At 34.6% G+C, this 24,276-nt stretch overlaps 2 protein-coding genes, 2 long non-coding RNA genes and 1 other non-coding gene across 9 annotated transcripts; 4 read left to right on the top strand and 1 right to left on the bottom strand.

The window, feature by feature from the left end:
• The first annotated feature begins 6,373 nt into the window (after positions 1 to 6,373).
• Positions 6,374 to 7,851, top strand: LOC120189548. Its single transcript, XR_005522533.1, has 3 exons — positions 6,374 to 6,452; positions 6,583 to 6,678; positions 7,818 to 7,851. It is a non-coding gene; the product is annotated as an uncharacterized LOC120189548 (long non-coding RNA).
• Positions 7,852 to 7,963: 112 nt separating this feature from the next.
• On the bottom strand, positions 7,964 to 10,604 carry LOC120189549 (probable serine/threonine-protein kinase PBL15). Of its 2 annotated transcripts, none has more exons than XM_039192806.1 (8): positions 10,213 to 10,604; positions 9,938 to 10,093; positions 9,624 to 9,841; positions 9,188 to 9,314; positions 9,045 to 9,116; positions 8,781 to 8,964; positions 8,552 to 8,687; positions 7,964 to 8,451 (listed from the first exon to the last, which is right to left on the bottom strand). In XM_039192806.1, exons 1-8 carry the CDS (start codon positions 10,217 to 10,219, stop codon positions 8,200 to 8,202), a joined length of 1,152 nt encoding a protein of 383 aa, XP_039048737.1. In that variant the 5' UTR covers positions 10,220 to 10,604; the 3' UTR covers positions 7,964 to 8,199. The 2 variants fall into 2 exon arrangements, with proteins under 2 accessions (XP_039048737.1, XP_039048738.1); XM_039192807.1 differs by having other exon boundaries at positions 9,938 to 10,106; positions 10,227 to 10,604.
• LOC120189550 lies at positions 10,249 to 11,521 on the top strand. 4 transcript variants are annotated; one of them, XR_005522535.1, is made up of 4 exons: positions 10,249 to 10,340; positions 10,835 to 10,924; positions 11,000 to 11,106; positions 11,476 to 11,521. It is a non-coding gene; the product is annotated as an uncharacterized LOC120189550 (long non-coding RNA). The 4 variants fall into 4 exon arrangements; XR_005522536.1 differs by lacking the exon at positions 11,476 to 11,521 and having other exon boundaries at positions 10,871 to 10,924; positions 11,000 to 11,223; XR_005522534.1 differs by lacking the exon at positions 11,476 to 11,521 and having other exon boundaries at positions 11,000 to 11,223.
• An 8,784-nt stretch (positions 11,522 to 20,305) lies between these two features.
• Positions 20,306 to 24,250, top strand: LOC120189554 (probable serine/threonine-protein phosphatase 2A regulatory subunit B'' subunit TON2). The gene is made up of 12 exons (XM_039192810.1): positions 20,306 to 20,580; positions 21,187 to 21,278; positions 21,375 to 21,437; positions 21,538 to 21,636; positions 21,777 to 21,935; positions 22,102 to 22,173; positions 22,310 to 22,442; positions 22,540 to 22,604; positions 22,714 to 22,789; positions 22,996 to 23,097; positions 23,346 to 23,538; positions 23,865 to 24,250. The coding sequence occupies exons 1-12, from the start codon at positions 20,439 to 20,441 to the stop codon at positions 24,103 to 24,105; spliced, it is 1,437 nt and encodes a 478-aa protein (XP_039048741.1). The 5' UTR covers positions 20,306 to 20,438; the 3' UTR covers positions 24,106 to 24,250.
• On the top strand, positions 23,655 to 23,773 carry LOC120189683. Its single transcript, XR_005522545.1, has one exon. It is a non-coding gene; the product is annotated as a small nucleolar RNA snoR104 (small nucleolar RNA).
• Positions 24,251 to 24,276: the final 26 nt, after the last annotated feature.

The raw sequence follows: 24,276 nt of genomic DNA, 5'->3' as shown, positions 1-24,276 counted from the left end.
CTTTAACTTGTACGGACAGAGCTAGAAAAATTATTTTGGGTGTCAAATTTAGAAATTATATGATTCTTTTAAGTGGATGAAAATGAATAACAAGTGTCAATTTATGTTTAATGGCACCGATATTCTTTTAAAAACATATTATTTTTAAAAAAATATTATTATATTAAATTTATAAAGTTTTTTTTCAAAAGTTTTTGAATATCATATGACACTCATTATAAGTTGGCTCCATCAGTGTTGATTTGGATTAAGATTGTATGTGTTGATATTGCATTCCTCTATACTAAATGGAAGTTGCATGTGTTCATCTCGTATTCCTCTGAGCTAATACCTTTAAGCGATATTCTTTATATATTAACTTCCCATTACGATGCTCTTGTATATTGGTTTTGTATGCTTTACTTATATCTCTCATTGATTCTTTCCTTGCTCAAATGACATCATCCTTCAATCTTCTTAATTGACGCTGCATCAAGCTTGGGAGTAGCCTTTATTTCTTATGCTAATCAATTTCACTTTCGATTCAAAGTTTGAGGGTGATATTTATTTTATACGTGATTGATTTGTTTGGTTGTAAGTTACTCCATGTTCACCGTACCAAATGTTTACAAATAAAATTTAGAATTTACAACAAAAGATATAGGCGCACGATAAGAAATCCTCTGGGTGCACGTTAGCAGGACTAACAGTTCTGAGCTTCTCCATCGTGTCTCCGGTGTTATTCCATCTCTGTTTGGTGCTCTTCCTCTGGGCAACTTTTTCTTCACTCTTCATTTGATCCTCTCTGCGGAATATGGACTGGCGAAAACTATTCGGCTGTTCTGAGGGGCAAAATCTAGAGTTTTTTCCGCCTAGGGTTTGTGAAGGTTCTAAATCTGTCAAACCCTCGCTGCTCGATGCATGAATCAAGGAATGTAATTTATCGCTTGTGGGGCAGTTTCTTGGTGTTGCTCCAAGTTTCTCCTCAACACAAAGGCTTGTTGATAACCTGTGGAGGAAAGCTTTGAAGGGCGAAAGTATCCAGGTAACTATTGTCGGAACGAATCTCTTTGTTTTTACATTCGCCTCTGAAAAAGCTAGAGAATGGGTAATAGAGAATGGGCCATGGCATGCGAACAAAACTCTTATCTTAAGAAAATGGGAGCCTAATCTCCTCAAACTGAACTTTGATCTTTCTAGTGTTCTAATTTGGGTACATCTCTTTAACGTTCCTTTCAAGCTGTACAATCGTCTTGGCCTCAGTTACTTAGCTAGTGCGATTGGTACCCCATTTCCATGGATTCTATAACTGCAGCTAAAACTCACTTAGAATATTCAAAGCTCTGCATAGAGATAGGGGTTAACGATGAGATACCTAAATCTATCGAAGTGGAGTTAAAAGAATGGATAAAAGCTACTGTTGCTGTTGAAATACCTTGGATGCCAGCAAGGTGTAAAACCTATAAGACCTTTGGTTACAACGAAAAAAGCTGCTTGTTATCCAAGATCTCTTCTCAAGCAAAAAATCAGGTTTGGAGGATTAAAGAGACTTCTACACTTGTAACAGAGGTTTTACCCTCTGTAGGTGGGATCGAACTATTACAAGAAAAAGATGTCTCATCCCCCATCATTGAGAATGCTATTATAGAAGAATACACTATAAAATCTAAAGGAAAAGAAGTGGAGCAGCATATCATTTCCCCTACTGATGATACCGGTCAATGAGCCATAACTGAAGAAGCATTGAAGAATCTATCAGATCAGGATACAACTCATCCTAATCACTCTGATAGGGACCTCTCTATTCCTGCTCCCACCTTTAAGAGAAAATGAGATCTCTCGTCTAATATTCCTAAAAGGGGAAGGGGAAGACCGTCAAAAGATAAAGAAAAACTGAACACAACATATTCTACAAATAGATTCCAAGTTCATAATGAAATCAAGGAATTCAATTCGATAATAGAAGACCCTCCAAAGAAACCTCGTGCTTCTTCTCTAGGAGTGGTTGTCATAGTAAAGGACCTGAAGTCAAAAAAGAAAATTAAACTGGACAAGCCAAAGATAAAAGTTGATAGTGCTGGTGGGGGAACACTAGCTACTCCTTCTAAATGATCATCGCTTTTTGGAATGTGAGAGGACTTAATTGTCCTCTTAAATAAGACAAAGTTATTAGAAGAGCTATTCTTAATAAAGTTGATGTTTTTTGTATGCTGAAAACTAGAGTGAAAGAAGAAAAATCTGCTGCAATCCTTAGAAAAAAGTTTGTTGATTGGATTACCCATTCAAACTATGATTATGCCTCTAATGGAAGATATGGACCATCTTGAAAAAATACTTAAGCTTCTCGCTTATCCAAGTTTCTGACCAGTATATCTCGATTCAAGGCCTGTATCAAAACGCTCCCTTGGTCATTACTTCAGTTTATGGAAGTAATGATGGCAAAGATAGAAGACTCATTTGGCAAAAGCTTTACGAATTGGATTCTAAAATAGGGCATCATCCTTGGATTTTAGGTAGAGATTTCAATATTATTCTCCACCCGAATGAAAGTTCAGATTGTGACATCCTAGGTCCTATAATTTCTTCTGACATGAAAGATTTCCAGGATCCTCTTTTGGACCTGGAACTCTTCGATCATCCTTTCTTCGGCCCTTTACTAACATGGAGTAACAAGCAGAAAAACATATTCCTCGCAAGGAAACTAGATTGAGTCTTAATAAATTCCAAATGGGCTACCTCATTCCAAGATTCCCATGTTGAGTTCCTAGCTCCAGGAATTTTAGATCACTGTTTCGCAAAAGTTTGGCTCAAAAAGGAAGTAAAAGCTAACATACCAAAACCGTTTAAGTTTTTTAACTACTGGACAAAGCACCCTAACTTCCTAGAAGTGATTAACCAAACCTGGCAAATTCCTACCTATGGTAACTTGATGCAGTATCTTTTCACTAAATTAAGGAGGGTGAAAGCATGTCTCAAGGCTCTTAATCAAGCTTCTTACAGTGACCTTCCTACCAGAGTTAAACAAAAAAAAATCGACCTTGATCTTCAACAATTAAGGACTCTTCGAGGCGATGATGGCATTGAAAAAGAAATTATTCTCCAGAATGAGCTGAAAATTCTTGAGGAAGCAGAAGCTCTATTTTTCAGGTAGAAAGAAAGAATTCAATGGCTAAAAGAGGGGGATAAATGCACCAAACTATTTCATTCCACTTTTGCCCTAAAAAATAAAAGAGACACAATACACATTCTCATTGACGAACAAGGAAATAGACTGGAAACTTACGATCAGATTTCAACAGAGGTCATTAATTACTTCTCTAATTTACTTGGAAAAGCTGATCCTGCAGTAAAGGTAACTGATCCAACTCTGTTGAAGAACCTATTTCACTTCAATTTGCCTGCTGATAAGGCTGATGCACTTGTTAAGGAAGTCACTAAAGAAAAAAATTAAAGAGGCATTCTTCAGTCAAGGTAACGAGAAATCTCCGGGTCTATATGGTTTCTCCCCACTCTTTTTTAAAAAGACCTGGCCTATTATTGAAAGAGACATTAATGCTGCAATTTCCCAATTCTTTCAAGATTCATTTTTTCTTCTTGCCTTCAATGCTACTGTCATTGCATTGATTCCTAAGATTTCTAACCTAAGTAAGGTAAAAGAATTCAGACCAATCTCTTGTTGTTCTGTAATCTACAAAGCCATTTCAAAGATTCTAGTAAGAAGATTAAATTGTATTATGGCTGAGTTAGTTACTCTTAATCAAACAACTTTTGTGAAAGGAATAAGCATCATTGAAAACACTCTCCTTGCACAGGAATTGGTTAGAGGTTATAGCAGGAAAAATCTGTCTCCCATATGCTCTCTGAAGATTGACCTTCATAAAGCTTTTGATTCACTCGATTGGAGTTTTATTTCTGTTATCTTGAAGGCAATCGGTCTCCCAATGATCTTCATCACTTGGATCGAAACTTGTTTCTCTATAGCAAGCTACTCTGTCTCCATTAATGGGAGTTTGTCTGGGTACTTTAAGGGAGCTAAAGGCCTTAAACAATGGGATCCCCTTTTTCCCCTTCTATTTGTCCTCTCCATGAATGTCTTCTCTTTTCTTCTTGATTTAGCTGCTACAAAGGGTATCTTTGGCTTTCACCCTAAGTGTAAAAGAATAAACTTGACTCATTTATCTTTTGCATATGATCTTCTTATTTTTTACAAGGGATCAGTTGATTCAGTCATCAGTGTTACTAGTGTTCTGGAAAAATTTTATGAGATGTCAGGACTTCAACTTAATGCCTCCAAAAGTGAATTCTTTACTGCAGGAATGTCCTGGGGAACTATTGAGAGTATTAATCAGTCTACTGGATTCAAACTTGGCTATTTTCCAGTGAGATTGATAACATTAAATCAAGATTGCTTCATTGGTCCAGTAAAATGCTCAGCTATGCAGGACGGCTAGAGCTAATCCGAACTGTTCTATCTTCAATTTCCAACTTCTGGTGCAGGCAACTCTTCCTGCCTTACTCCGTCTTGAAAAAAATTGAACATCTATGTTCCCGCTTCTTCTGGAAAAAGATCAGATAAATCAGGTTTAGGAGCACGTGTGAGCTGGAACAAAATCTACTCCTTAAAGTCAGAAGGGGGCCTCGGAATTAAAGACATGAAGACATGGAACAAGGCTTGTATGTTCACCTTAATCAAACAAATCCTTGTTGGTGAAGGCTCCTTATGGGTAACATGGCTCCAAAAAATATGTTTTAAAGGACAAAGACTTCTGGTCAGTGGAAGTAAAATCCACCACAAGCTGGTGCTTTAGAAAACTCTTGAATTTGAGACCAAAGGTGTGTAACCTCCTTTCTACAGGTGCTAATTCAGCAAGCTCCATATGAGATTCAATTCGGAAAAAAAAGCAGAAGGTTCCATGGCAAAAACTTGTTTGTCATCCCTTGCACATACCAAAGCATAGTCTGATAACTTGGATGACCTTGCTCGATAAGCTTCCAACCAAGGAACGTCTCCAACGAATAGGGATTATCAATGAGAGCATATGCGTCTTTTGCAGCTCTGACATGGAAACAATAGATCATCTTTTCCTACTTTGTCCAACTGTTGTTTTGTTGTGGGAGCAAATCTTTTCATTTTCTGGTTTATCTTTTACAGCTTGTTCTTGGGAAGATTTTTTGGCTTTGGCGTGCATTAATTGGAAAGGTAAATCAATGCTTTCCTTTGTTACGAGACTTGCTTTTAATGCTCTGGTATATTTGCTATGGGAAGAAAGGTGTAAACGACTGTTCCAAGGTCGTTCAAGGAATGCTTCTTATCTGCTTAAGACCATCAAAGAAATTGTATGTATCCAACTAAAGGATAGGAGTTTCAATAGAGTAGATAATGTAAATTTTACTCTCTACAATCAATGGGGTATAAATGATCTCTGATTTTTGTATGTAAGTAATTGTTTGGTATACGAACCTTGGTTGTATTTTGTAGCATTTTGCTATTTGGATAATAAAATTTTGAATTATCCAAAAAAAATGTTTACAAATAACATGTAGAGTGACAATTCATGGTAATTTGGATGGTAAAAATGAAGAGATTTTATCGATGATTAATATTTACTTTTATATATATATATATAGACTGGAAATTACGGGTCAATCTGAGCTTATTCTAAAAATTTTCTCTATCTAAATCCAAATGAGGTCAAGAGGGGAGGAAGAGAGCCCATTGCCTTGAAAGATGGGCATTTTTTTTTCTGTGTACATAGTATCTCATGTGATATAAAAGAACGATCTTTTTTAGACACATTTTGTGTAGGTTATACTGATTTAATTCTAATCTACCTAAAAGGAAGGAGAGGAGAGACTCTAGGGAAAAGAAAGAGAATGCTACTAGTAGGTCTAGAACTAATAATCTAAAGAAGCTAACTGAGCAAATATACTAACTCAATTAACCATTAGTTTATATATGTACAACAGTACAATTCTTAAACCGATAACATTTTCAATTTCATTATCATTAAGATGTCCGGACTTAGTTATACAATAATACGACCTCAATTGAACAATTCATCTGAATTTATACACTGTTCAATTTTAATTAAAACAATTTCAGACAGTTATGGAATCAAATAACATTTTTTTTAGAAAACAAATCAAATAAAATCAGTAATCAATTTGGGTATTGTATGTATATGCATTTGTATATAACATAAAACTATAATATAATGATTATGCTTAATATGATTCGTATGGATACAAGAAAAATTCGTATTTGTACATAACATAATATTAATTTAAATCTAGTTACAGTGTTAGAGGCTTTGTCCAATTGTCATCGCTCTTCAGCATTCAGGTAACTTCATTTATGCCTTAAGAATTTGAAGTTTTTATTTATTTTTTGGTTCATTTATGTTCAGTTATATAATTGATAATCGTGTCTGTACCTGTAGTGGATGAACCATTCAATGGCTTTTATGATCTAGGTATTGATTTTTATTTTTAATTTGACTAAATGATCTGGGTATTGATTTGATTTTACAGCTATGTTCTTGTCAATATCCCAGGTGGTTTTATTTTGTGTTTGATAAGTTATTTTTTGTGTTGTTTCAACAGGCAAAGAGCAGTGCCCACCTTGTGTTTGATGGTAATTCTCCTTCATTTTTCAAGTAGGGATATGCCTATCCCATATTAAATAGCACAACTTGTCAGGTTTGTTTTTCACTGTGTTGAAAATGAGTGGACATATATGTGTGTGTGTGTGTTTGCGTATCAGTAAAATTTACCGTGGTTGAAAATGATAGTGAAAAAAAGAAGGAATTTTAGTAGGGTAATGTGAAATCTTTATGGACCCTTCATCCCCAGAATCCTCGCGGATCTTCGTTGGACAAAGAGGGGACAATCTAACTTGTGGTGGGCTAAAGAGCTAGGAATCGTTTGTTATCATGTTTGGCCCTCTCCGATTCTGTTTTAGATGGCCTACAAGTATTGATGATATAACAAGAAAGGGAAACCGAATTTACTATGAGAAAAGCAGCAGGAGGTACAAACCGATAAGCCATTCTGGATGTCAATGTTCGAAGTCAAAAAACCGAATGTGTGATTATAAAAGGCTCAATAAAAATATGATCATATTGTATATGATCTACGATGCAGAGCTAATAGATTAGTGTTTTAGCTTAAGTCACCTTTCACTTATAGAGAAAATCATCTTTTCTTCTTTCCCCCTCAAACTGTAATCGATCCATGATGTAGTTTACAAAGATTCACTACCAGTTCCGAGTCATTTGTCAAGTCATTTCGAAATTATCACCTGAAGTATATTTGAAGGATCTAGGCACATGGTCCCCATGTTTACACATGAAATGAAAGGAGAGAGGGGAAGATTTGTCATAATCGTTCCTTTCCCGTCTCTATCCACTGCATTGATTTGAACTGCTTGCGCCAAAATAACTTTTAGCATTGTGAGACAGTCAGGGCCATATAAGCACCATTCACCTCACCTTTATTTGCTAGGATCCCCTTAGGAAGTTCAACATTGTTCTTGAGAATCTCTTCATAATGTCCTAAATTGCGATTTTGTCTTTTGTAAATGACGTGCTTATTTTCAGTATATGGAATGCGTAGCTTTGAAAAAAATGTATAGCATGACCAATGGGAAAACATTTAACACTATGCAAGAATAGTTGTTTCTTGTCAAGTCATCGAGAATTTATAGTCCTTTTTTTTATAACTTTGACCTTCATGATCGGCATCATAATGTTCCTAAGCATATCCTACATGTTTATGTACTTCTGTGACTGTTCAAAGAGCTTAATCACCTGCTGTGTTGTTTTGGTGCTTCTTTACAGGCATCTAGAGCAAGGGGAAGAAGCTATTGCAAATATAGAGTATGGAATCTATCCTTTCAAATACCACACATGCATTTGGGTCATCTGTTACATTCCTTTTCGGTTTGCATGGATGGCCATATCATTGCTGATTATGACAATTATGCAGAAAGTTCATAATTTCTTGAGATATTAATATCACTGATCATGTTATGCATCATTTGGAAAATCAAATCCATAATGTACATTTCCATTCCTTTACAGTAGCTTCACTATCAGTACCCATACCCAGCTACCCCCTTTTTGTTTCCTTATAAACTGTTCATGTTTTCTTCTTTTTTCCTAATTACTTTGTAAGCCTAAGCTTGGCCATAGTTTAACAGACTCCACTGGAATCCCCTCTTTATTTTGAAGCAAATAGCTCACTGCCTAGAGTAATTTTTGAAGTACCTTCACCCGTGACTGTAGTCAGTTCCATCTCTTTTTCATTGATCCTTTCGAGCTCCTCCACAATCATATTCATATTCAGCCTCCGTTTTCCAGGAAAACACATGCATTTTAGTGTCAGCTTGATCACATCCTTAATGCCATCCATGGTAAAGCTTCCAGCAAGTCGACGATCCACCAATTCATTGGAACTCAGCTGTGATTGTACCTTCAATAGGTAAACACATGCATTAGCAGAAATATGATATCTATATATATATATCATATTTAGGGATTCTCCTAGTAAACCAAGGGACTAGTCTGCTTACCAACTGAATTAAGCTGTCATTGGATCGTAGGTAATCGATGTGCACAGCCTCATCCCTTCCAGTTATGAGCTCCATAAGAAACACCCCGAAGCTGTAGACATCACTCATTTCTGTGAGGCTTCCCAATGCTTCCACCCTGACATCAATGCACAGGATAAACTAAGTATATAGGTTAAGGTTTCCCTTTCCACAACAGTAACGCAAATTGCATCAGAAGAAATCAATTTACTCTGGATCTCGGAAAACATTGATCCTAGAACCTTGAGATGGACCTGCTTCTTCTATCTTTTCTAGTAACATTGTGATCCCTGCATCTGCAACCTTAGCGGTGAAGTTCTCGTCAACCAAGACATTGGCCGTTTTGAAATTCTTATGTATCAAAGGAGGTATCAGGCTATGCAAATGGCATAAACCTGCATTGAGGAAACACAATTTCCTCAGTTTGAAACTAGTATTAGTATAGTATTCCTTCATTCTTTTTCTTCAGATTTACCTCTAGCAGCCCCCAGAGCTATTGATAACCTCTGCTTGAACTCTAGTCTGGTCGGAGCCTCTCGTCCAGTATCTGCCAAAACACAGACGAATGTATCATTTGCATTGATGATTACGAAAAACTATGTTTTTAATGAGTCATACCGTATAGATGATTGCACATGCTTCCATTAGGTATACATTCATAAACCAATATTTGAGATCCTCTTTCTTGACAGTAGCCTAGAAGAGTTACCAAATTTCGATGCCGAATCTCTGACAGATAGATTGCCTGTGTGACACTCTTAACATGTCATTTTCTATTTGAATTGTTTGAGTTCGGAGATATTAGAGATAAATAAAAGAAGCACCGACAGTTAAAATCAACTTCATCAAGTGTCTGCAAGTAGCATATTCATAAATCTCAACTAACTTATATCATTACCTGGGAAATGGCTTTTTGGATCAAATTGTTGACATAAAGAACCATTTGAAAAGGTTATAATAATTTCATAGGGGATGAGGGATTTCCAAGTTGTAATGTACTTGACACAGATATATATTAGATACAAGATATGTAAATTAGAAGAACTGGTTTTACCCCTGCATTGAACTCCTCTCTTGGAGCACCTTGATGTCTTTTTATAACCACAACATTGTCACGAATCCAACCTTTATAAACTGGACCGAAGCTTCCGAATCCGATGAGATTACTATCGGCAAATTGCTTGGTAGCTTGTTCCAACTCTTCCAGTCTGAACTGCCTTGCTCCTTGTGGTCCAGCTGATGAACTAAGTCCAGCTCCTTTATTCCACTCCACTGCAATGTTGGAGCCGTAGTTAGTGAAAATATCAACTCGAAAACTGTAGCATGAACCACAGTGATTACTGCAAGTTTGTTGCAGCGAAGCCTTACTTAATGCAGAAGGATCCGAGGAGCCTGTCTCGGAATTTCTTTTCGAGAAGTTCTTACATGATTTATAAAACCAAATGAATCCTACGATTACAGCCACGAACACAAGCGCCCCTGCAGCTCCACAAATTATTATCACAATCATTGACATCTTCCTTACTTACCATTGAATCTGTGATAAGAAAAAACAATAGAACAATCAGTCAAATTGTCGAATCTGCGACAATGAAGAACAATGTAATTGTGAAATTGAACTATTAACTTTGAGATTTGGGAACTCAACATTCTTTACCTGTTGCAGGAACCGGAGATCAAGTGGTCCTTATGAAAGCAATTGAGCAACGCTGATAGTACTTTCAGTGCCGACAAGTATTCAGAAAGCAAACTGGCTGGTATTTGATGTTTGGTAAGGTTCAGTGCTGCTGAAATATGAATGACAGATCATAAGACAACTCATTTGCTTTCAAAGTACTCACATTTGAGTTCAATATCGTGCATCTCAACAAAGTGACAATGAAAAGGCCATATCACTGAAGATCATCCTGTCCATAAAAACCCTTTTTTTAACCAAAAAAAAAATAAAAAATTCTGTTTGCTTTTGTAGTTTTAGAGGTTGATCCTGAAAAACAAACAGCGAAACTCGATCCAGAAGTTATGGCCTCATACACTTACTGGTGATGGACTTATTTTTGGTATATATTTGGCATTGATTCTCAGAACACCCAGAATCTGTAACTCAAAACATAAAGCTGAAACAAAAAGGTTTTAATCTATGGCAAGAACTTGCTGTCAACCAAAAGTGATGGTGGATATCAATGGACCCCAGAAGTAAAAATGAAATGCATATATGGGAACTGTTAATGTGCAAACTGTAAATGTTTTTTGTATCACTGTGAGTAGATGTTTACAGGCAAGAAAGCGACTTTATTTGGACAGGTGCTGGAAGACATAATTATTGAAGTTGAAGGGGGGATCAAAAGAAAAAAAAAGGTTATTTATCATCACTTACATCAGTGTATCAAATACAAGTCTGTTGCCCCCTTTTTTTCTATCTGATCTGGAAAGTAAATGAAGGGGAATACCTATTTTAGTAGAGAGAGATTGAAGAGTCTTCCATTGATGGGGTCATGACAGCTGCACCAAACATGACACTGCTTGCTCCTAGCCAAAAAGTATAATTGGCTCCCAAGTTTCCATGACAGGATATTCTCAATTGATTTCTCTCCTTAAAATATAGAAATACATATATGTATATATATACACCCACCCACAGAGATACACTAATGAATGTTAACAGCTCTGCTAAAACCAGTTATTTAATTATCTTCTTTTAAATATATTGCCTGTTTTTGCATGAATTTATTTTCTTTTGAATATTGTTGAGCTGTGATCAATGGTGGGGATGGATTTTGAGCTGTATATACATATACATTTCTCTCTCATATTTATTTATTTTGTTCTTTTTCATGTATTTGTTGTGTTTTGTATTGGGTTTGAAGGCCTATAGGGATTGGTTGAGTGAAATTGGCTGTTTTCTGCAGGTTTTTAGTATGCTGAGTACAAATAGGCCAATGTCAGATAATAGACCGTGGACACAGTTTTTTTGTTAGCCATTGTTACAGATTTCTCATTACAAAGGTATTGTTTCGATTTTTTGTCTCAGACATTGGCATTTAGCAAGTTTTGTAGTACATTGCCTTTATGCAATGGTTCTTATTGTATGTTACTCGGAGTCGAGTGTGAAACGTCTTATCCGAACCCAATATGGTAACGTTTATTCAGCTTTTTCCCGAGTTATTTTCATACCATATGAGAAAGGCGTTACAAAAATGAAAAATCCGAACAACATGGACCACACGAGTTTGAATCGTTATCGGATTTTCCGTTTGAACATCCGGTCCAATTTAACGGAGCGAGGGATTATTGTTACATGTATGGCATGGACTGCCAATAAGATGTGCTGCAGGGGACCGTTTTAGGTATGGTTCTTTAATATATAATTATATGATGAATCAAGTAATTCCAGGTAAGATATAATTCTACTTCTTGTGGTCCTTAAAAGTGTCTTGGTAAACTGTTTTAAGGCTCAACTGTTTTTAAAGTACTTTAATTCAACTTTAATTTCTTCTATAAAGAAATAAACTCTCATTCAAAAATCTAAAAATAATATAATGTTACGATTCGAACCCTAAATTTATTGCATTTCATCATTAAAAATATATTCAGTTCGAATAAACTTTGTTGAAAACTAATTTCTCTCGTTATTTTCTCGAGTTTACTTTAATTTTATTTACTGATTATAGATGTTAAAATTTGAAGTATAAGACAATTGAATTGCATGTTTTAAGAGTAACTATTATATATATTGATATTCGAATTTTGATATTACTAAATATTATATTGAATTCAACCTTTGAAAGTAACAGTAGGAATCCAAAATCAAAATAAATTTTTTTATTATTACTCTAAGTGAATACAATGTAGTATATGTTCAAAGACTCTAAACCATTTGAAATCAAAAGTTCATATATCCATCCATACTTTGTGCTTAAACCTAAAACCTCAAAAAATAACAATAATTCCTTAACCAATATCACTTTTGTTTGTGCCAAAAAGAATTTTTTTTTTTTTGAATTACTTTCATTTCTACCTTGATTTTATTTATGGAGTGTTGAGCAGCAAGGAAGAAAAAAAGGAAACACTATGTAAGCAAGACAAATGTAAATGTAATAATGTCAGAAAAAGTATGGTTTTTTTTTAATTTTAAAAATAAAAAAGGTGAATTTGTGGGGTTTTAAAAACTTTTCAGATAAAGGTCGTTAATTTGTAACCTTAAAAGTAAATCATTACAAACAAAATACAAATCATACTGACACTAAAAAGCTTTAAAAATTTATCTTTTCATCTTTGCTAAAGGCATAACTGAGGGGATAAGAAAAAAGATTCCACTTATTTATTTATTTTAGTGTTTATTTTTGCTTTCTAAATTAAGAATATTCAAGAATTTTTTTATTGAAGTTCACTCAAATTCTTTTTCGGTCTTTTTGTGTGTCATTCTCTTTTTTTTTATTACTTCCGCATCAATCTGAATATTCTCTATTAATTTTCTTACAAGACCCTCATATTGATATCGGCGGCTCAATCTAATTTGAGGTGTCACATTAGAGTTACCAAAGTGACCCATACTGAAAATTCGAGGAAAATATTTTTCTACCATTTAAAACCATTAAACAATTTATGGATAAAAACATAAGTTCAGAAATCATTTAATCATCAAAATAGAATTCAACAGTACACTGTATAAAAATAAATTTCAAACTCTAATATAAAAATAATATATGACCTACATGTCCCCTAATTACATGTGTCGGACTCCGCAAGTAATGCCATTGGAACTCCTATTACTGATGTCGATATAAGCACAAGATCAATTCCTTTAACTTGTAGTTGTCTTAGGTCTATAGGGTCTTATCATAAGCTTATTGGCCTAAGAGTCTATCTAAGGGTCGCCTTAGGTCCATAAGAATTTATCTGCTTGATCAGAGTTGTACTTACAGAGTCTTCATATCATATCTTAGATAGTACCCCTGTAACATCCCAAAATACGGGTTAGTGACTAAATTGTAAAACTTCAGAATTTGGTGATTAAAGTAGGATGATTGAATAGTTTAATGATTTATCTGGAAGGATTGTTAGTGATTATTAAGAGAATTGAAGGGAAAATGGTCATTTGACCAATAGATAAATTAAAAGGTGATAAGGATGAGATATATACACGTGAGAAATGAGGGGGAGAGGAAACAAAGCTTCCAGAGTTCTCTTCATCCTTCTCCTTTCTCTCCATCGTTAACCAAGCTAGAGCAAAGGTGAGTTTTCTGATTAGTTGGTTATTTGATAAATTAAAGTTTAGGTTTTGATCATTAGATGATAACTAAGCTTAAGTTGTCTTATAATCAAAAGATGAATAAGTTATAAGAGATTAAAGAAAATGGGTTTTTAAATGAATTTATGGAAAAGAGTTGATAAGTTGATTTTGAAGTTAAATTTGACTTGTCATCATGCTAATTAAGGAATATGAAGTGTTATAATTGTATTTAGAACATATTGACATTTGAGTATGATTATTGAATTAAATATGAGGGATAGGATTTTGAGGTTAAAGATGATTCTCATGGATATAAGTTGGGTTAAGTAATGATGGTTGGGTTTAATGACATGATAGGGGTTTAAAAGAGAAGAATTGAGTGAAGAATTGATGATTTTTGGGATTAAAATACAATTTCTGGGTTGTGTGCATCGATGCACATTCAATGTGTATCGATGCACTATCAAATAAATGAACATCGAATGCAATTAGTGCATCGATGCATAAGGAGTACATCGATGCACCTACTTAAAATACAAACATCGAATAAGATTTATGCACCGATGCATAGATAGTGCATCGATGCACCCGTCAAGGGATGCATCAATACATGATATAGTGCATCGATGCATACCTTCACTAAAAGTTGAAAATATCTTTCTTATTAGCCTAAGGAGTGATAGTTTAGAATATATTAATTAGTATACTGATTAGTATCAATGTATTACTATGTAGATAAAAAACATAATTTCGTTCCGGAACAAACAAAAGATTAGGATCAAGTCTATATCTTATAGTTGAATTAATGATTTCATATTCATGTACATGCATCCACATATATATATATTGGATACAGTGATTTCATGCATAATTAATTTATACTTTAATATGATATTATATGAAATAATGAAATTGTCAGAGGATCAATCCAGGTATGTGAAATAATGAAAGTGATCACATGTGTGTATATGAAGTGAAATATATGTTTATATGAAAAGTGATGAAAAAGATATGAAAATGAAAAATGTATTCATATTTAAGCCCATGTGAGTTAATATGAGAGCTGTAGGTATAATTGGCATGCCAAGAGTCGAGGGTTCTATGTGGTCCTTCGGGACATATATGTAATTATGTGGAACATATATGTGGTACTTTGGTACACTTATTTGGTCCATTGTATTATGTATATGGTTCTTAAGGAGTGGTCCTTCGGGACATATACAGTGGTCCTTCGGGACATAGTGGTTCTTAGGAACAATCAGTGGTCCTTCAGGACAAATATTCAGTGCCCCTTAAAGGAATTATACGAGTTGTGGTGACAACATAGTGCACAACCTCTATGTACTCACATACATTTGTTCTCAATAATATATATGGGCAATACAAAGATAAATTAAAGTGGAATTATTATAATATTATATGTGAATGTTATCATCATATATATATGTTATAGTGAAATAGATGCATGCAAATAAAGATGTCACGATCAGATAGTAAGAATGCATGTTCATGAATGCACTGTTATATATCTATATGTTATATTATGCCTCACTAAGTCTATGAGTTAGCGTGTAAGTGATTTACACGTAGGCACTAAGAATCAGGATGAGCGGAAATAGGGTGGTAAGAACAGCAGCACTGCTAGAAGATCAGATCAGAAGTAACAGATAAAGTATGTCTTTTGTCGTGTATAGTGTTGGCATGTAAGAAAAGGGTCAGTAATGAATGCTCTGATCGATTTTGGATTGTTTTAGTCAATTCATGTAAATAAACCGTTTTTATTTTAATGAAAGTTTTAAATTTTCCTTAAATTTTGTCAAGAGTCAAAGTTTGAAAGTCAATGTGACACCTCGGACTCGTATGCGGGTCGGATACGGGTTGGGGGTGTTACAACCCCATTAAAATCAGTTTCAACAATAATATTAGTGATCATGAACTATATTTTTTTTTTATCAAGAAACATAAATCATAGGTTGTATTTTTATGTCAGATAACAAAATCATACTTTTAAAATAGAGAAAATAGTTTCAGTTACAAATAAGAGAAAACACTCAAGTACACTTCGAACACACTAAAATGTCCAGTTTATTTCTTGGAGATACCTAGTAATTACTAAGGAGGGAATACATAATTTCTGTCAACTTTGAATTATTTAACAAATGAGATCCCTATTAGAAGGGGTTCAATAGCTAATAGATCAGTTAGGCATTTGAAAAATGATACATCTAGATCATTTAGAATTCAAATATTTCATAAGGGTATTTAGGATCTACTACATCAGGATTATTTAAGATTCATATATTCTTGAAGTGATTCCATAAATCAGACTTACAAGGGTATTTTAATCCTTTGGTTTCTAGGGAAGTTTGGTAATTCAATTTACCAAGGGTAAACAGTGGTTCATAGTATTCTAGATTCTAAGCGGTTTATTGAGCTTCCAAGTCAAATCAAACTAAGTAGATCCCAGCAATGTGATACTTACCAAGTGTGCGGGCAAAGAAACCTCATGAATCTACATTTCTTAATACTACCTGCCTTATATAACTAAACTAGTCACTTTCAAAATCATCACTAAACGCAACATGAGATGACGAACATATATTCAAGCGATATTATTTTATCCTAGTATTGTAATAAAAAATCAAGTAGGACTGACATATTTGGGTCATGTATCGGAACCCTTAAGGACTTTATAACATTTAAACTTTATCGGTATTTTCAGAACTCATCCAACGAAATTTACTTAATCCAAGCCATGAGGGTATTTAAGTCATTTCAAAACTCGAGGGTATTTAAGTCATTTCAAAACTCGAGGGTATTTCAGTCATTTTAGAGCCCGAGCATATTTCAAACATTTTGGAGCTCAATGGTATTTTTGACATTTCATTCAAATCAATCACATGCATCAGGTCCGATAAAGTGGTCTTCAAGTGTTATTTAGGAATCATAAATTCTAAGGATTTTGTTATCTCGAAGGTTAGAAACCAGTTACTAAAATTTTACTAAACATATCAGAAATTTAACAGGTAAATCAATAATTTTATCTGGTCAAATACGAATTCTTAGGTCAATTCCACTATCAGGGTCTTCTATCTATGTCATTTTTACATCTCAAGGGTAATTTCGTAGTTTCTTATCTAAATATTTTCGGTATTAAAACTTTTAACGAGAATAATCAGAATTTAAGGATTCTTAGATTAAGTGCTTTACCGATTAATCACTGAACTTGGAATTATTTCTTATTGGTCTTTTAGTTTCTTATATGAATCATCCGAGTTTTATTCAATTTACAAACTTTTTACTGTATTCAGTTCGAGTTTAGAAATAATTAATAATAATAATAATATGACTAATCAAACTCATTCATCCATTAGCTAATTACCATCGTGTACCATAAAGCATACAAAGGATAGAAATTATTACCTCGATTTCGAGCTACATCGGTCGACAATTTAAACTCCATTTGAACGATCTCGAACTTGAATTCTATGTTCATAACATCTTGGGTACGTAGCAAAAGAAATTACATCAGAAACAAAATTTAATCGCAAAAATGAGATCGAATCAAAAGGTAAAACGCTAAAAAATAACTTACTAGGTTCGAATTTAGCGTAACGAACTTTAAAAACAGACTCAGGTCGTTGAAAAAGGTCAAGATAAGTGTTCTAAAATGTTTTTTTTTGGAAGTGAGCGATCTCTGATTTACATGTGCAAATAACTTTCCTAGCAGCCCTTACTTTCTCTTTTACCAAAACCTCCAACATTCCATGAAAGAATTGATAGACTCATCAATGATTTAAGAGAAAAAACGTAGCAAAAGAACCCAGTCATAAAACACAATCAAGAGAATTAAGTCTCTTGATCCAGCTCCCTCTCCAATTCACATATTCTATTAACAACTGTTTTTTTTCACCATGAAAATAGATTTCCAAGGTCTTTCCGTCACTTCGGTTTCTTTGAGAATTTTACTATTTGTGAACCTAAAATAAGAGTCAAAGATAGACAATTAAGAGTTTGTAAGATATTCATTACTAACCCCATCTAAGATCTCTCGAACTTGTTTTCTGATATTCCTTCGATTGGTGGCCCTTGAGTGGTCATTTTGTGGGGGTTCAATACAAGTCACTGGATCACTTCTTTGGGAGAAGACCAATAAAGTCACACGAGTTGATGAAGTTAGGCAATTTACTATTATTGGGTTGGCTTGCTCAATCATAATTACCCCGTGTTATCATATTTAGAGGACCAGCATTTACCCTAAATTCATCTTCGAACTAATCCAATACAGTGGGGCATGATTGTGTACTAGAGCTCTAATTCCAGATCCAGGGACTCAAGGACCAACGACCTTCTATTACAGGTGGATCCATATTCTTGGATGTTGAAGATGAGCTAGAGCAAGCTATGAGAGATAAATCAACTAACCTATTTCCAGAAACAAGAAGGCCAGTTTCTAATTCATTACAAGTATTCGTCAGTAGGAAGTAACCCTTCTCATTTCCTTGAAATATGTCACTGTTGTTAAAGAGCCTATGTGGGGAGCCTGTAACTTCGTTCGTCTAGATGTTGAAACCTCCCTCCTTCACTTCTGTCTCGGGTCCATTCGGCCAAACATCTGTAAAGTTTTGTCCTTTACATCGTTATCGATCCATTTGGGAGTCTCTTCATCCAAGTCCATGTTTATCTTAATGCAGAATATCGAGCCATTTGACCTTATCTTGATCGAATTGAAAATATCGTTCGTATTTGAGACCATGATAACCATCTTAGCTTTGTCAAAGCTGTCTTTATTTCTGGTTTCAGCAACCAAATCTATATACGGCCCTTATCTATCACCAAGGACAACAAAGAAGCTTTCGTGCCAACATTGGGTAGGCTCTTCAAATAAAAAAAATCTACACAGATACTGGGGATACCACCTTCAGAAATCAAAGCTCTAACATGATTAAACCATGTCGAAAAAGCTTCTTTTTTTTATGGTCATGATGTCGCCATTATCAGATTCAAACATTACTATATGGGAGATGTCATCCCATTTGGAAATTTTCACTGAGTTCTTATCTCCTAACAGAGCTTATTGAGCTAGCTCTTTGCTATGCATATTCTTCGAATTACCAACAAAACAATATTTTAATCCAATCTATTCCTTTAGAGGGGATAAATATATCTGAAGCTGGATCAATGCAATCTGACGCGATCTTTATAGGGTATGGAGTCTCTAATTGCTTTTGAGAAATGCACCCTGATGCCTGAGGTAATGTTGTATTTTTTCCTAAAACAAGCTGCACCTGCACTCTCTAGACCAGGATATCAGTCTGGTGCACCATTGATCTTCCTTGGTATAGGGTGAGGTTTAGGAAACTTCTCATTCGAGACACTATAGTTCGACCATCAATAACTTTATTACCCAGTTCAATAGCCTTTTTCATATCTTCTGCGCTATGGAGATGAACAAAAGCAAATGTTGACACTCTGACTTTTGAATAACATGGATTAAACACCCCAATCACCTTGTTAAATCTGCCAAACAATTCCCATAAAGCTTTCCTGCGCACTCTTTTGCTGAGATTATCAATGAATTATTGTAAAGCTTTCTTTGAATTATTGGGGGCCAGAACCCTCTTCTTGTAGATGAGTGATTGTTAATCGACGATCCAATCTGTACAAACGCCCGCAGAAGTTCAGGCCCTCTCCCTGATTCAATATCCTTGTTTCTTACTCGTATCATTTTTTTGGGTTAATTAACTCATTCATACATGAACTATACACAATTCTCAGTTTCATATATAATGTTTAAAAATTCTCGATTTCATGCCTGATGTTTTCTATCGTTAACGGGTTCACCCATTTTCATCATGGAAGGTGACGTGACACTTAAAAAATATTTTTAAGTGCCACGTGGCATTTTGTTAGGGTTGCACGTCACCTTTCATAACGGAAATGGGTGGACCCGTTAACGATAGAAAACACTATGTATGAAATCGAGAATTTTTAAACATTATATATGAAACTGATAATTGGGTATACTTCATGTATGAATGGGATAATTAACCCTTTTTATACCTAATTGAATCATCATCTTAAAAAGTTAAATCAATTAAATTTATTGTTTAATTTTAAAATTTAAAACTTGATCATTTATCTAAAATATTACCAATTGACATATTGAAAAAAAAATTCACATGATTTTATAGATTTTTTAAAAAGATTTTTTTAAAAATTAAAATTTTTAAAAATTTATTTAAAAATTAATAAATATATATATGAAAATATCACATGAAAAATATTGTAACACGACAAGTGACACTAGATGATCCAAATAAATCATTAGATTTAGAGGAGAACGTTGATCAAAGAGGTGAATTGATGAAATATCATAATAAAAGAACTTAATTAGGTGCACAAGAAGTTCAGCAACTTAATTAATTTATATTTAAAAGTTTGAGGGCTTCATTCGTCATAAATCCAAAAGAAAAAGAGGAAGCACTTTTCTATACGAAAGCAATTGTTTTTAGCTTTTTACACAGATCAATAAAACTGAAGAGTTAGGGTTTTTTATTCAGAGAATTAGAAAAATCTGCACCAAGAATCGAACTGTTTTTGAGTCGAGTCATCTTGCTTGATCGGTGCGACTAGACCATGTATAGTGGGTCCAGTGATGGCGAGAGCCACGAGGCCGCCACGCAACGGAAGATCCCGCCAGTATCGTCGATGCTTTGGGTTCGAAATCTTCGCCGGTACATCGGTTCCGGTGCCGGACTCGGATCTGAAGCCTTAATGGGTCTGTTTCTCTTCTCTCTTCCTTTCATTTTCTTACAACAACTTCCGACATTCCACTGTTTAGATACTTCTATTTATACTTTTCAATGTCTAAATTTAGATTTTATCTCTTCTGCTGAACTTTAGGACTAATTTTGCTTAATTTGTATATATACTATAACTTTGAGGGTCTTTCTTACTGAAATGTGTTTAATTGGTGTTTAAAGTTTTATAATTTTGCTAAACTATGGTAGTGGAAGCCTATTGGATAAGATGATAAATAATCAACCTGTTAGCTAGGTTGATGTTGACTTTTGAGTGTCTGAATTGATAAGTAAAGATAGAGAATGCATTTTTTTTGACATTTATTTGTAATTCTTGGTTCAAGATAAATCTTTGAGAAAGATTAGGAACTGGGACTTTTCTTGTTACAAGTTTTGTAGTACGGCAATCATAAATTGCTCTGATATTTTGATTAGTAATATGTTTATAATTAATGATTCGGATCTGTTGAGTTTCTTTTTTCAGTTGAATTGCGGAGATAAATACTGTCATTTTACTTTTGAAATCAGCGTTTGTTTCATCAATTAAGATTCCTGATCTTGTGTTCTTTCTATTCTTTTTCCAGAGCTTGAAACTAAGAGGATCTTGCTTGATATATTTAAAGAAAAGCAACAGAAAAGTGCTGAAGCTGGTTCAATACCAAGTTTCTATAAGAAGGCATGTATAGTAGTTCTGTTTGCTTCGTTACTCTTAAAATCCCCTTTTACCATGAACTAACTCTTCTTTTCTTTGCTTTGTTTTTGTTTGGTTCAGAAGCCTGAGGAAGGATCCATTAGTCATAGGGTTCAGAGACTGGCAAAATATCGATTTCTAAAGGTAGAATTGGTGCTTCTTTTGATAGATTGTCATTTTGTTGGTTCCAACCATCTACTGGTCCATTTTAATAATTGCTCACATTCTTGATTCTGAATTGCAGAAGCAATCTGATCTTTTGCTAAATGCTGATGATCTGGATGCGATGTGGGTTTGCTTAAGAGAAAATTGTGTTATTGATGATGCCACTGGTGCTGAAAAGGTCTATATTCTCAGCCATCACATTTTCCTTCAGTTCAAGGGATAAAAAATGATTAGCTACTTGTAGTTTATTGTTCACAATTCTGACATTATTCTTGTTTTAGCTTGCATTCAGAGCTTGATTTTTTTTTGGACTTGCAGATGAATTATGAAGATTTTTGCCATATTGCCTCCGTTTGTACAGAACAAATAGGTCCAAAATGCCGCCGCTTCTTCAGCCCATCAAACTTCATGAAGTTTGAGAAAGATGAATCAGGAAGAATTGCCATTTTGCCCTTCTATCTTTATGTGATGCGCACTGTGAGTCTTTAATGTAACAAAATGCTAGTAATTGTTATCATATTTTGCAATCTATCTTAATTATGTGCACGTATTAGCATCATTCTCTTATGGATTGTTTCCTTCTAATTTATTCTTATTTAGAAAGTGGTTCCTTGACTGCTTTTTAATGTTCAATGTTCTTCAGGTTTCTCTTACACAGGCCAGAATAGATATGAGTGAGCTTGACGAGGATTCAGATGGTTTCCTCCAACCTCATGTAATGAGTCTTTGCATCTTGAAGCCTTCCAAGTATTTAATTATTTTCTTACCATATGGCACTACCAGTCTAGCACCAGTTTGTTTCTGACCATTTTTCATGTTTAAGAACTATAGTTTCTTTTTCTTTTGTACAGGAAATGGAGGCCTATATTCGTGGTCTTATTCCTAACCTGGCACAACTACAGGATATGCCTGGAGCCTTTGTTCAAATGTATTGTCGCATAGCTGCACACAAATTCTTCTTCTTTTGCGATCCTCATAGACGAGGTCTGTGTACTAAATTTGCACACCAACATCCGGTTGAATTAGTGATTCCATTATGCTCTCTTCAAATAGTTAACATTTATTTATTTTTCTTTTGCAGGAAAAGCCTGCATAAAAAAGGTGTTGCTTAGCAATTGTCTCCAGGAATTAATGGAACTACATCAGGTACAATATTCATGAGTATATCTTGCAGATATACCATCCTTTTATACTTAGTCTTGACTGCATATTTCTTATGTTGATTATTTATTTCGTTCGTTATACTTATGTGAAGGAAAGCGAGGAAGAAGTCACCGACACTGAGCAAGCTGAAAATTGGTTTTCCTTGACTTCTGCACAACGTATATGTGGTAAGTGCTCTGAACATTTTTTTATTTTGTAGAGATTGACTGTGTTTTAACTGTTTTTATATGCCCTCTCCTGTGAACCTGATGGTAGCAGATCATAATCTGCAATTTCGTACTTTTTCCCATTCTTTGTCTTGATTTTTGGAAACTGCTTATGTAAATATTGTATGAGGGAATATGTACTAATTACACACTGATTCTTCTCCTAGATATGTTTCTTGCCCTTGATAAAGATATGAATGGCTCACTGAGTAAACAGGAGCTTAAAGAATACGCAGATGGAACACTGACTGAAATTTTCATCGAAAGAGGTAGGATATATTATAACATGTCTTTTTCCTGAGTATACCATGCTTTCTCATGTTTGATCCTTAAGCCTGGTTATTTCTTAAACGCTTGCCCTTCATAGAAAAAATGGAATCAAACTTTGGAATGATAGTAAACCAACCCCTCATATATTCTCTTCTATTTAGAAAACCGTATTCTTTCCACTATTGTGGGTGGATTTCATTTTGGGTTTTCTACTCATTATTTTTTGGATTTTTTATGCATTCAATAGTGTTTGATGAGCATGTCCGCCGTGGCAAAATTGGTTCTGGAAATAATCGAGAGATGGATTTTGAAAGTTGTCTTGACTTTGTTCTGGCCCTTGAGAACAAAGACACCCCAGAAGGATTAACATATTTGTTTCGCTGTCTCGATCTTAATGGTAGGGGATTCCTCACAACAGCAGATATTCATTCTCTTTTCAGGTAAAGACCTCTTCAAATATTCATAATTGAAGTTTATTTTTGACAATCACAGTTCGGACCTTTATTATGTGGTTTGTGAGGGATCGAGTATATCTCTAAAAAATGGAAGTGAAGAAGGGGAGCATCACAGAGAGGAGATGTTTACCTGATACAATCTTCCTACATAAAATTCTGTATTTTCCTGCTTGTAGTAACTGAGCAAGTTTCTGCAAGTCTCATATCTCCAGATACATGAACGATGAATTTACTGATTTATTTGAAACATTTTCCACACATTATAAGAATTTCATCAACTGAATGAACTTCTCGTTCAATTCTTGAAACAGGGATGTACACCAGAAATGGATCGAAGGGGGCAACTATGAATTGTGTATTGAGGATGTGAGGGATGAAATTTGGGATATGGTAAAGCCAGTTGATCCGTTGAAGATTACACTGGCTGACCTCCTAGCTTGTAAACAGGGTGGTACCGTGGCCAGCATGCTCATAGATGTTCGCGGATTTTGGGCTCACGATAACAGGGAAAACCTTCTCCAAGAGGAAGAAGAGCCTGAGGAAGAATCATGATGGCATTTTTTTATCAAAATGTTACTTGTTTTGTTAAAGGTCTTCCTAGTCTTGCAAGATGTACTACTAACAGCATTGCTTGTACGATTTATGATCTGAAATGTTATATCAAACTCTAACATTTTAATCAGATATCAATTTGTTGAATTAAATAGCAAATTTTTAAAAGTT

The sequence above is a fragment of the Hibiscus syriacus genome, unplaced genomic scaffold (genome assembly GCF_006381635.1).
Source record: "Hibiscus syriacus cultivar Baekdansim isolate YM2019G1 unplaced genomic scaffold, ASM638163v2 tig00116958_pilon, whole genome shotgun sequence".
Lineage (NCBI taxonomy): Eukaryota > Viridiplantae > Streptophyta > Magnoliopsida > Malvales > Malvaceae > Hibiscus > Hibiscus syriacus.
The sequence above is the reverse complement of the archived record's forward strand: the minus strand, read 5'-3'. Positions and strand labels throughout refer to the sequence as shown.

What these genes read in the sequence shown, in the direction of transcription:
- LOC120189549 (XM_039192806.1), bottom strand. An exon ending in CATGTGCAATCATCTATACG is followed by an intron (nt 9,117 to 9,187) that starts GTATGACTCATT and finishes GTGTTTTGGCAG; the next exon opens with ATACTGGACGAGAGGCTCCG. An exon ending in ATGACAGCTTAATTCAGTTG is followed by an intron (nt 8,452 to 8,551) that starts GTAAGCAGACTA and finishes TACCTATTGAAG; the next exon opens with GTACAATCACAGCTGAGTTC.
- LOC120189554 (XM_039192810.1), top strand. Translation starts at nt 20,439, where the DNA reads ATGTATAGTGGGTCCAGTGATGGCGAGAGCCACGAGGCCGCCACGCAA. An exon ending in ATGCCACTGGTGCTGAAAAG is followed by an intron (nt 21,637 to 21,776) that starts GTCTATATTCTC and finishes TTGGACTTGCAG; the next exon opens with ATGAATTATGAAGATTTTTG. An exon ending in TTGCGATCCTCATAGACGAG is followed by an intron (nt 22,443 to 22,539) that starts GTCTGTGTACTA and finishes TTTCTTTTGCAG; the next exon opens with GAAAAGCCTGCATAAAAAAG.